The 12,217-nt window shown below is 47.1% G+C and overlaps 1 protein-coding gene across 6 annotated transcripts in view; it reads right to left on the bottom strand.

The window, feature by feature from the left end:
* The window catches only part of MSI2 (musashi RNA binding protein 2), a 238,171-nt gene that overhangs the window by 142,726 nt on the left and 83,228 nt on the right, over window positions 1–12,217 (bottom strand). For 5 of the 6 annotated variants that reach the window (XM_064523071.1, XM_064523073.1, XM_064523074.1 and 2 more), the window contains one exon: window positions 9,491–9,583. The exons of the other annotated variant lie outside the window; for it this stretch is intronic. In XM_064523071.1, coding sequence (XP_064379141.1) covers window positions 9,491–9,583 — 93 coding nt within the window. The remainder of the gene's footprint in view (window positions 1–9,490; window positions 9,584–12,217) is intronic. 6 annotated transcript variants of the gene reach the window in all.

Genomic DNA, 12,217 nt, shown 5'->3' with positions numbered 1-12,217 from the left:
CTGGACCCAGGTTATCACTCACATGGATGCTGGGGGCAGTGTCTCCAGATCAAAGCATCTTCCTAGAGAGTCCTAGAAAACTGCACTTCAAGACAACTACTGAAATGGAATCAGATGCAATTTCACAGCATACACTAGAAATAACTGTCAAGGAAAGTTTTCGGTCACTCCTGTTGCTGCAGTTTAATACCGCTGTATCTCTGGCTTCAGCTGAAGCTTGCTGGGGCGAAGATCATCTCGCTGCGGTCTTTTTGCGCGGCGGCCAGCCCCACGTCCTGCTCCGAAGCAGGACTCTCAGGCACCACCACAGCACAAAACAACCATCACTTGCTTCCAGCACTCCAGAGCAGTTTGTAAGAGCCTCAACTCCACAACAAGCAAGACCATCTACAAGCCCATCCATCCCTGCTGAGGCAGGATCCAAAACCATTCTAGGGATACTTTAAAGGTACTACCCAAAATGATTATCGCAGGTTTGATGTATGGTTCATTGGTTTTGTATATGAAGGAGCGGGTGAGGGAAGGAGAAAGCAAAATCCACTCTTACATGGTCTCAGAAGAGATACAGGTCATTCTTTAAGCAGCATTACACATTCTTATGGGTTTGACTCAGCTGCAAAACTGACATACAGACACTGCAAACAAGAATTCACATGCATATTCTTTAATTACAGTGTAGATAGTGTTGGAGGGAGAAGCTTGAACATGTTCTTGCATTTCTTTCCCCCCTAAAACAGCCCCTCATTAGTCATCGATTCCATTTGGCCTCCTGGTATACTTCTGGGTCCCAAGGGTGTATCATGTGCTTTGCAAGTTCAGGATCAAAACTGCTCCCCTGTTGTTGCTAACATACACAAGACAATATAGGACACTAGCCATGACATTATGAAAAAGACAGATGATATAACATAATGTCTTAAAAGAATACATTTTAAACAACAGATGTAGACCCTGCCCCTATGGCTTTTAGGAGCGGAGGATGCTGCGGCCGTAAGGCCACGTGCTTGACCGGAGCTGCCGAGCCCGGACACCCGACCCCGCTCTGGAGCTCCTAGCACAGAGCACACACAGCCTCAGCTCATTTCTCTTGCTACCAGGGTGTTTTTTTTCAGTCTCCATCGAGTCTGCAATGAGGAAGGCTAGACACGAGTGCTGGCATATTTACATTTCCCATGCCCTTCAGAGCTTACTAAGAAAGGCAAGGAGATGCAAGGCAAGATACGACAGCCTGCCCAGAGTCAGAGTGCAAGTGGGTGGCACAGCGGGGAGCCCAAGGCAGATGTTCTGGGCCCCGGCGCTCCCCCACGGCTACCTCATCTCGCACTGGTTACGGCTCTCCAGCACAAAAGCTTCCTTGCCACTTCATTTAACCACAGCAAAATAAGGAAATAAAATAGTCCTTTAAACTTCTGCAGAGTTCTGATACAGCCTTCTTGCCCGCAAATCCTGCCTTAATATTTCCTCTTTTCATAAAACCCAGGTAGAAACCAACATCTAATTTATAACAAAACCACTTCCACAAAGCATGTGTCTTATTACAGACCACCTAAAAACTGACTTCCTGTGTACAAGTTTTCATTCAGAGAATGAAAACACTGACTTCTTCTTAAGCAATGATTGAGTTTCTTGGTTTATTAAAAAAGAAAAGAGCATGCGTGGGAGGGAGAAGAAATAATAAAAATGCTTTAGGCCATGAGGGATCACTGTATCCCAGATCCCTCTGTCACAACCCCAAGTAAAAATTTAAAGGAATACTCATTAGATTATCGTGGACTTAATATTCAGGTCAGGAAATCCAGAAATACAGGAACTTTAAAGCACATGCAAAGGACAGGGGTAGCAATATGGAAAAGACTGAATGCTGCCCTGTAATATCGTAACAGAATAGCCCGTACAAATAGTTTTTCATCATCCCAAACTTATCAGAAGCTGCAAACACTGACATTTGTCTACTCATCCCGAGGAGTTGCAATGATTCACATTAAGCAGTTTCTCCCAAGGTACACCCAGGTAACTTAAATAGAAAGAAGAATATAATGAGCTGAAGGCTATTTAATATCAGGCCTATATCTCATGACTGCTTTTGAAGGGAGTAGCGAGGCTAGCAGTAGTTAAAAAAAAAATGCCAACACATTCTCTGTTTTCCTGCATATTAAAACATTCCTGGAACTCGGGTATTACAGACCAGAACATAAATAAAGTCCAGACCTGTCCCTTTATTTCACAAAACCTAACCAACTCACAAATACTGAAGGCGGAAATACAGTACTGAAAAATGTAGCAGGCTAACAACTTGTCACATCAAAACCCCACTTTTCTGCAGAGCAAATACTTCAAGAATAGACCATCTATGTATCCTATTGACCGTTAAATCTACATATCAATGTCCAATAGATGTAACAATACAATTCAAACTGTATGCCAAGTCCAAATTAACTAAGCTTTCACTTTCATACAAGCAGAATTCCTTGCACCTACTGACTCTGGCCTTAGCCACAGCTCCACGCAGACTCCAAATCCCCCCGAAATGAACCCATGGAGAGAAAACCACCCTTTCTCATGCTAACGACTCTATTGTAATAACATCTTCAGAGGCCATACCCAAGGTCTCAGGGAAAAGTAAACCACTGGAGTGCTTAATACTCCAACGGCGCATTAACTCGTTCACACCCAGACGGCCCTGCCAAACGAGGAGGAGATTTCTCTCGTGCTTTCTTGATTTATATTTTCACAGCTGTCAGGGAGAGAAGCATGCAGGAAGCAAGTTATGTAAGGCACCCGATTAGGCGAAAATCCTTAGTGCAGATCACTCCTCCTTCCCTCTTCCCCCTCCCGTTACAGTTAAATACGAAAAGCAGGGGGACTTTCTTGTCTATTACTCACAAAAGGTTTTTTTCCATGGGTTAAACTGGTCATTATTTGCATTGCTGCCCTTGATCTAATGCATGATGCTGTACAGCCAGAGATGGAAACTCTGATTCTGTTTGCTATTTGCAGCCTCGCTGCTCTCGGCTTTACTTTTCTTGCAACCCAGTATTAAGGCTCCGCTAAGATACGCCTGAAGCAAGGACAGGGCTTGAGAAGTTACTCTCCTCTCACTTGGTTAACTGTAAGGAGACAATAAACAGTCATTACAGAAGGAAGACATGAGAAAATTGCACTCTTTCAAAAGCGCAACAGTTTTGCAGGAAAAACATCAGAAGCAAAAAATTATTTATTATTCCACTGGTCTGTTTTGCTTCTCACAGGAAATAACAAGCAACTGTATAAAACATTTCAGATCCAGAGAGGTAATTCAGAAACCCTGTATTGCCTCAACTTTTTGAAATCTTAAAAGCTATTCTCGAGGAAACGGCACATTCCAATCAAAGTTGAAACAAGTCTACAATTTTTCTGAGACACCTTGTGCAAGCCAGAACAGAAAATAAAATTAATGCCTACTGTTCTGTTCCCGTTTCATCTGAAACATTAAAATAAAAAGAAATTACACAGCTCCCTCCCGCAAAAGTCATGTTAGGATTGCCGTGAAAAAAAGAACGAGAGCAAATGCTCCCACGTCGAGATTTTTAGAACAGTTAAAACAGGTGGGGCTACCAAGATTAGCACTGCTTTTCCAGCAGTTTAAAATAACAATATGTAAAATATTTCACACAAATATTTCACACATTTCCTTTTATGAGTATTATCCTTTTTCAGAAGAAAGTTAAAAGTATTCTCTCCCACACAAGAAAATATGAATTTTCTAAAAGAACAGTCCTATCTTGACTGATCTAATGGTTCAAGATGACTAAAACATACCTTTAATATAACTGTTCCCTTTCTCCTGGCAACACAGCCTGAAAATACACAGTAGCCTTTTCATGCAAAAGACTGTTCCCAGAAAGACTAATTACAGCATTTCAGTAAGAAGGGTTTTTTTGTTTTTTTTTTTTAAACGCAATTCTCTTTCAATAACTGGGTCAAAAAGTGTATCTGGAGCCCAGTCACATTAACATATCAATTAACGACCATTTGCAAGCTCAGGCGGTCTCTGCCCCGCGTCTCGAGAGCGGCTTGCACCTCGCCGAAGCAGCTCGCATCCAGACCAGCGCTCCCAGAGGTAACTAGCAGTCCGGGCACCGATGGGGTTAAAATACCATGTCACACAACAAGTCCTGGCTCTAAACCAGAAGGGACATGGGAACCAGGGCAGCTGAGTTATAAAGGCCTTATTGTAGCAGCCCACTGGATTGGAAATGACTTGTAGGCCTAATGAAACAAAACTTTGGCAGTAAAACAGAATGAAAGGAATGAGACAATAAAAGACAGGAACAAAGGGAGCAGAGTTGTTTCAGCTTAGGAAAATAAGCTCACTTTGTTGTTGGGAAAAGCCAAAGCCGATTAGGATAAACCAATGACTAGGCATAAGTCTTCCAAACTAATTACACAGTGCACCATGTGAAGTATAATTGCAAGTCGCAAAATAAGGACTACACTACTTTCACAGGAGCTCTATAAAGGCAGCATTACCTAGTAAAAACCCAGCCCTAAGAAGTCCCTTATCATCAGCTGCTTGCAGCTTAAGAGGTGCAGAACATGCATGTCCTGAGAGAAGTGCAATTCATTAACTTTTAGGGGCTTTCTTCTGCTAATCACAATCCTCTAAGTGAGGTTTAAGAGGCTGTTGCCTTTTTTTTTTTTCTTTTTTCCTTTTTTTTAACGATACCAGAAGCCTACCATTCCAGCACACCTTCATCCCAGAGGACAACGAGCGAAGTCAGCCTGCGGTCTTCCAGGGGAAGGCACCAAGGCAAAGCGCTCAGAAAAGCAGGGAGCAGGTAGCAAACAGCCACAGGACTGTCCTCGTCTGGGCCAATTCCCGCCCGGAGGCAAGTGCATCCGAAGGGGAAGGAGGGGGGGAAGGAAGCGCCGCCAAAGCGGCGGCTCCGCGCTGCCAGGAGAAGGGGCCGCTCCGGGCCGCGGCTCCTCGGCCACGCGGGACAGCGGCAGCCATCCCGCAGCCATCCCGCTATCGCACCGCCGTCAGCGGCGTCTCGGTGACGTCCCCGCGAAGCGTGGTCTTCCCAGACGGCTTTTCACACATCAGCGCCAGGGCAGCGCTGCAGACCCCGGATTATCAAACGCTGCGGGTGAACGTGTTTTTGTTTGCAAAAATATTTGAAGTGGCTTTTACTGAAATAACAGAAGATCACAGAAACAACTTCATCAGAATATTATGATGAGGGATTAAACAATAGCTTTTTTTTCCTCACCTGATTTTAAAGGGTTATGGCCTGGGTTGGGTTTGTTTTTGTGTCTTGGGTTTTGGGGTCTTTTCTGCTAACTTACCGCTACTCTTGTGATTCGGACAGCTGGTTTCAGGAAGCATCGCTCGACCCAGCTCCTCGCGGGAGCTCAGCCGCCGGCCCGCGGAGCGCCGGCCCTGCCGGAGGGCAGCCCGAGCCCTCGGCCGCGGGGGCTCCAAGGGGACAGGAGCGTCCCAAGGCGGCTGGCGGCGAGCCTCGGCCCTGAGCGCCGCCGGACCGGCCTTGGGCCCGCGCCGCCCTTATCCGCGCGCCCGGCCGCGCTGGCGCTGCACGCGGGGTGGGCACCGCACGCGGGGTGGGAATGCACGCGGGGTGGGCACATGCAGCACCCGCCGGGGCCCCGGCCCCAGCCCCTTCCCGCGTGCCCACCGCGCCGGCTCATCTCCCCGCAGCCCGACTTCACGGGGGGAGGCTTCAATAGGCAATTTCTGTCCACGCATCCAGCATTACCGACTGCAAGGATTCAAAAATCACGAGGCTTTTAGTTACACCATGTTTGGCTCGTTCTGCTGAGCCTTTTCCCTTTACTCAGGTAATTTTTTCCAGCTTTCCTCTGCAGCTTATGGCAATGAGGGACTTCCCTTCTCTGCTAAAAGAAAGCTGGAGTCTTACAGATCCTGGGCTTTACAGAAAGAAAAATAATCGTTATCAGAAATCTCAGATAGAAGTCTCAGGAGTTACCATTACCCCGTCTCCTGGTGCTGTAACTGGCGGGCACGGGGACTGGTCAAGTCAGGGAACAGTATATTAATGCAGCTTTTCTTCTTATTGGAGAAAAGTTTTCTGACATTTACTTTTCAAAAAGAAGCGGTCTCAAATTCAGCACTTCAGGCCCTTTCCTGCCAACTCCATTTGAATTAGTGAGTCACTTGGCCCAAAACCTGGTAGCTGCTCTAACCACCTAGTGTCTTTTGAGCACCACCAAAGTCACCAAAACCACCTGCCCTGGCTGCAAAGCTCTTCTCTGCAGCAAGTACAAACAGGATTTCAAGAATCACATCACCAGTTGAGCAATTTTTTCCACTCAAATAAATAAGCTCAACATTTCAAGGAGCAAGTCACCTGAGATGTTCTTATCAAATACGGGCGGCTCCTCTGGATGTTAATTATATAATGCTGTTTTATTTATTTTAAGGAAGTGCTAAGCAAACCCAGACCTTGCCAGTCAGCCGTGATGCAGTATCCGCACTGCAACGGCTCCACGTGAGAGGGAGGCTCCCGCGCCCAGCGTCACGCAGCCGCCTCGCCCGGGTCCTGCGCACGGAGCCTGCGAGCCGACCACGAGGGCGAGGAAAGGCCAGGACGGGGAGCAAATCCTGCAAGGTCCCACACAAATCAGGGCCAGCCCGGGGTGGCTACACCTGGATGCAGCATCCCACCCGCTGCAGCGTATTATCGAGCCTTCTAATTCAGGTTGGCCACAAGCCCACAATTCCTAGGGACATTAACCAGCTCTGCGTCTTCTCGCAGCCAGAGCCTTGGGCAGCATCACCTCCAAACACCCCCAAAGCGCACGGCCTCAGCTGATACACAGCGAAGTGCAGCGGGGGAACTCAGCTGCCTGCACGCAAGGCCGAGCAGCGAGTCACAGCGACAGAACCAAGACGCCTCTTCTCCAGAACGCCACCGACTTCATCAGACTCTCATCTCCTTTTCACGAGCTGGAATCGGGAAGCATGAAGCAGGGATGCAATTGGAAGAGGCCACTGTTAGCAGAGGGGCAAAGCCCTGCGAATCCTGTGTCCTGCAGTAGCTGAGCTCTACCCACCGGACCACACAGCCTCAGCAGGACGGACCTCAACGCCAGCGCCAGAGGAATGAGTTCAAGCCTCGATCCTGACTTGTGCAATTATTTTCAGGGCTTTAATTTTTTAGCTCTCAATTGAAGATATTTGATAAAGCATTTGATTTCCCAGAAGTGTTGCTTTTTGAAAGTCAGACATCTTCTAAGATGTCTCAAGAAAGGCAACAGCACAAAAGCAGGAGCTGAAGCATCCCCAATCACTAGTCACTACTCAAAAATGCAGCCCAGTTGTCTGCTTTCTCAGAGACTGTAAAATTGCAAGCATGAAACTACCAGATGGTAAAATTAAAAAGACTATATTAAGAGAGCATCCAGACAATATGCAAAGCGCATATACTGAAACTATTATTAACTTCAAAAATACAGGTTAGAGAAGTTCTGCAATTAGAAGCAGCTACAGAAGAAACATCCAAAAGCTCATGTAATCCTTTAATAAAAGGCTCAGCAGGCTGTAAACATCCTGCCAGAATCGAAGATTATTATTGAAAATAAAATGAATGGTTTGCAAAACAACTATCAGTCCAGCACAGGAACAATTTATAAACTCCCCTCCTCAGCTCTCAACAAAATAGTGCCTGGCCAAGATTTTTCAGGGCCAGATAAAAGAAACGCAAACTAACTACAAGGACTGGGAGCTGCTTTGCTTTGGGATATCCTGCTGTGTCCTCGTGCAACCATGCATCTAAATCATCAATTAACGCACTACAAAAGACAGGAATTCAGCGCATGGAGCACCGAAGAGCGAAGGCTCAGCGCCGTCAGGAGCGCTGGGCCCCAGGCTCTGCGTGCCCAGAGGGCAAGCGGTCCTCCCTTCCCCGTCTCCAGCCGACCAGCCCACCCTCGCAGCTCAGGCCCCAGGGAGCCAACCCGCAGCTCATGAGCAACACAGGCCTCAGTTCTGGGTCTGCCGCCTCCCGCCGACAGCGGCACGCAAGCGAAGTCGGGTCCTCCCGTCTCTTGTGCCAAAGGCACGCACGCTCTGGGGCACCCAGCAACTCTTTGGAAGCCAGAGAGCACGAAGCTGGCGTGACCCGACGGTGTCTCCGAGATCTCGTTTGAGATGGCTGCCGCTCCATGCGACAGCAGATCTGAAAGACGGCGCATTTGAGTGGGATCGGCCAAACCTGCCAAAGAGCGCTGGCAAACCGCTGCTGACTTCAGGAAGAGCAAAGCACTCGGGGAAGTGCTGTAATTCCGCAACTCACCAAGCTAGAAACAAGTAACAGTTCTTCTGGTGGTAAGAGGTTATACGCTTGTCCCTGAATCCCAATGCCACCCTCCGTAGTTTTAGCATGACAATGTTCTCTCCCTTACTGCTCTGCAAACAGCTCCTGCCAACGAAGCCAAGCCGAAAGGAGAGCAGACTGTCTTGAGCCAAAGCAAACAGTCCAGCACAAAAGTACAATAAACAAGACTGGGGGAGAAGGGGAAGAGATGCTTCCTCTTGCAGTCCGAGGGATCGCCGTAAGAGATGCGGTGGAAAGCAGCCCGAGAGCAGCAGGAGATCCTTCAGCCGAGTCTCCAGCCCCACTGCTACCACGGAAAGGGCCACCACGAACTGCTCTTAAAGCACAGGGCTCTGCAAGCTCCTCACCTCGTCGGGCTTCTGACGAAGCACCCAGCAGCCCGGGGGACCCAGAGTGCCCCAGAGCAGCTTCCGCCCGAGGGACCCCAGTCCTCCAGCAGGGCCCGGAGCACAGGGCACTCCAGAGGCCGGTGGCACGGAGCTCCGGCCAGACATTCAGCTGCGTGGTTTGAGCAGTTCCTCTCATCGCTGAAAAGAATATTCTGGCAAGGTTCAGATTTCCCTCAGACAGTCCTAAATCTTTCCATAAACTTGTCTGTAATTTCAGGATTCTACATCTATTTCTAAAGGATCTTGCTTAAGGATTTTTTAATGAGAAGTTAAATGGATATTCTAGTGACTTCCATATTACTCTTGCTATTCACACGGTTCCTTTAGGCCTTTTTCACAACTTAATGAGCTCTCTCAAATATGTATATATGCTCCTTTCACCACTGGAATCGGGGGAAAACAGAAGGCTGATTTTATGGAGTAGACAACTGTGTAATCATTCAGCTAAGGGTGAAATTCTTCCTAAAGATACACAAATCCAGCTCCCAGTGATTGTTTGGGGGTTTTTTGGATTACAGTAAACAGTGGCAGTGCTGTACCCACGTATATGCAACAAAAAGAAACAGAATTCCAGAAGCGATTTAAGTAGTTTTTGAGAAGTTGCACTGAAAGGCAAAACTTTGGTCTCTTTGAGCATAGGCCGCATTGCACTTTTGTTTTTCAAAATGCACAAGAAAGAAAAAAGAAGGAAAGAAAGAAAGAAAGAATTCAAAACATGTACTGTTCGCTTGGGCAGGAACTTACCTTGCCAAATTGTTCAAAGTATTGCTTTACGTCTTCCACTACTGTATTAGCCGATAATCCACCTACAAATATTTTCTTTGTTCTTGTGACCATCTGTAAGAAATTACAAGACAAGTATATGATTTAACCAGATTATTTCAAACAATATATGAAAAAAGAAATATTCTTCAGATGCCATCCCGAACCCAGTTAATGAGAATATTTCTTTACAAAAGCAATTCAGATTCTATTTGATTAGATACTTTTCTCTGTGTCTTGTTTTGTTTTTATTTGAGAAATGGCTGAGTTAAGACACTCAATAACAACTCTAGCCCCTGGATATTTTTTTTTAATAAATGATTTTTATTGTGCTTCTCAATGCAAATATAAGGGGAAAAAAAGAGTCCAAGTGTAGTACCAGCATAGCTGCTGTCTCAAAAAGACAGGCCGTTCCCCCCATCCCGCTTTGGTTTTTAATACTAAATACAGAAGTGCGTGTTCTCCAGTAGACAAAAGATAATTACATCAAACCTAAGCGATGTGTTATTAAGTTTCCATGGGTCAGTTTAAGAAGAACTTGCAGAGTTACTTTAAAAATAATCAAACAGCAGCAACAGCTACTGATGCAGCCCCGCGGCTGCTGCAACCCCGCTGCTGCAGCGGTGCCCGGGGCACAGCCAGCCCGGCCCGGCCCGGGCGAAGCCGTCGCAGCACCGCGACGCCGAACAAAGAGCCTGGAGTGACCCCAAATTCTCTCAGTGCAGAGCAAATCAAACATCACTCCAGTCTCCGCTGCCATTCAAACCAACTAGGGTAGATATTTCCCTCAATCAGCCCCCTAACCATGCTTTACAGGGCTCCGCTTTATTTTTTTTAAGTTAGGAAGAAAGGAAAAGAAAAAAAAGTGTAAAAATTCAATTATTTTTTCCTGGCTGCAATCTAGGACTCTGAAATTGAAGCCCAAGCATATATTTTTCTGTAGAAAATTGTCATTTACAAATAAAGAATTGGCTAAAGCCAACTTGTAACTAAAGGATTTTGCAGGGCTGTCAAGAGCCCTCTGCCTGCCAGCATCTGATTTAAGATCGGGCCAAGCTTCTGTTGTCATACAAAAGAGGAAAGAAAGCAATTATTCTAAAGCAATATTTGAAATTATCATCATTTTTATATTTGACCAAGGAGAAAAAAAAAGAAAGAAAGGGAGCTACTTCTTTTAGAAGCAAGATTGAAGGTTAAAGAAAAGGACTACTTCGTTTCAATAGCTTAAGTCAAAGAAAATATTGGTAATGACAAGCAAATTCACAACGTTTTAATGCCTAGAGACGTGTAGCAGGCTGGGAAATGGTTTCAGAAATCAGCTCTGGTACAAAAGCAAAGCACAAAATTAAGTCTGCTGCTGCAATCTCTGTTTCCCGAAGAGACGGTTCAAGCGCTTTGTTATACGCTTTCCCCTCGGCAAAAGCATACGAGGGATTTGTAGCCGTAGCGGTTCTTCCCATCCCGACACAAGGAGGGAGCCTCCTCGTCCTGCTCCGGCACGGGGGTCCAACGCACCCCGAACCCTCTGCGCGCTCGGCCGTGGGTCTGCTCTTCCCTTTCCGCCCCGCCGTGCCGACCCAGCCCGCGAACGCGAGCGGCGGGGAGACGCGGCCGCAGCAGAGGTGGGAACGGAGCCTCCCTGGAGAGGGGCCCCGCGCTGCCGAGGAGCGAGGGAGATCCTGCCACGGGGACAAAGACACCGGCGCGAAACCAAGCCCGGAAGAGCCGGCGCTGGGGTCCAACGGAGCCCAGCAGAGGAGGAAAGCTGCTGGTGGTGCTGGAAGCACCTCCTTCTCCCTCTAACCCCTAACACCAGGGAAGCTGCTGCACGCAGCCAACCTGCCCATGCCGGTACGGCCTCGCCAGCCTCCAGTTACTACTGGAGCAGGACTGGGACCAACTGGAAACGAAGCCCGAAACCCCTGCTCTAACCTGCAAACCCTCCCCCGTTAGCCAAGCGGATGAGTGCCGAGGCCAAACTCCACCGGGGCAGAGGACCCCTCGCTCGCCCAGCCTGAAGGAGGTTCCTCCTGTCCCCTGTCACCACCTTCACCACCCCCTCCCCAAACCCGTGCTTGTTTCGGGGCCAAAACACGAAGGGTTAAAAAGTATGTAGTCAAGTACATTTAACGACATCATTAGTGAACATTAAAGATCACAAGTGATCAGAGGCATGCAGAACAGAGCCCACTGAAAAATTCAAAACTGAAGGGTTTTTTTAATTGAAGTTCCAGATTTGCTTGGGAAGACAACTTAGCACATCTTTAACCAAAAAGCTAAATTAAATATATATAAATATTTATGTAAATATCTAAGAAAAACATGCATCAATGTGCACTCACTATCAAAATAAAAAGTCCCCAAAATATATAAAAACAGCCCCCAACCTGAAGTCCCTCAGATGAAAGTCACTGAGGATCTTTATCACCTCCTGCATGTGAATTCAGAATCTACTTTCTGGAGGTTGCTTGTAAGGGGGGCACTGCACTGTCAAACAGCAGAAGAGATGCCTTAAGTGACTAAGAGCTTGGTCACTTAGACAGTAGCTCCACCTGCGACTTGCCTGGGGTGGCAGTGACCATGTCTGGGTAATAAGAGGTTATTTGTGCATATCAATCACAAACCCATGTTTTATGAATGACTCCGAGAGGTCGAGGTCATTCAGAGACCACAATACTTCCAAATTCATGTCTTTGGTTTTAATTTGCA

Source organism: Dromaius novaehollandiae, chromosome 19 (assembly GCF_036370855.1).
Source record: "Dromaius novaehollandiae isolate bDroNov1 chromosome 19, bDroNov1.hap1, whole genome shotgun sequence".
In the NCBI taxonomy this organism is placed as follows: domain Eukaryota; kingdom Metazoa; phylum Chordata; class Aves; order Casuariiformes; family Dromaiidae; genus Dromaius; species Dromaius novaehollandiae.
The sequence above is the reverse complement of the archived record's forward strand: the minus strand, read 5'-3'. Positions and strand labels throughout refer to the sequence as shown.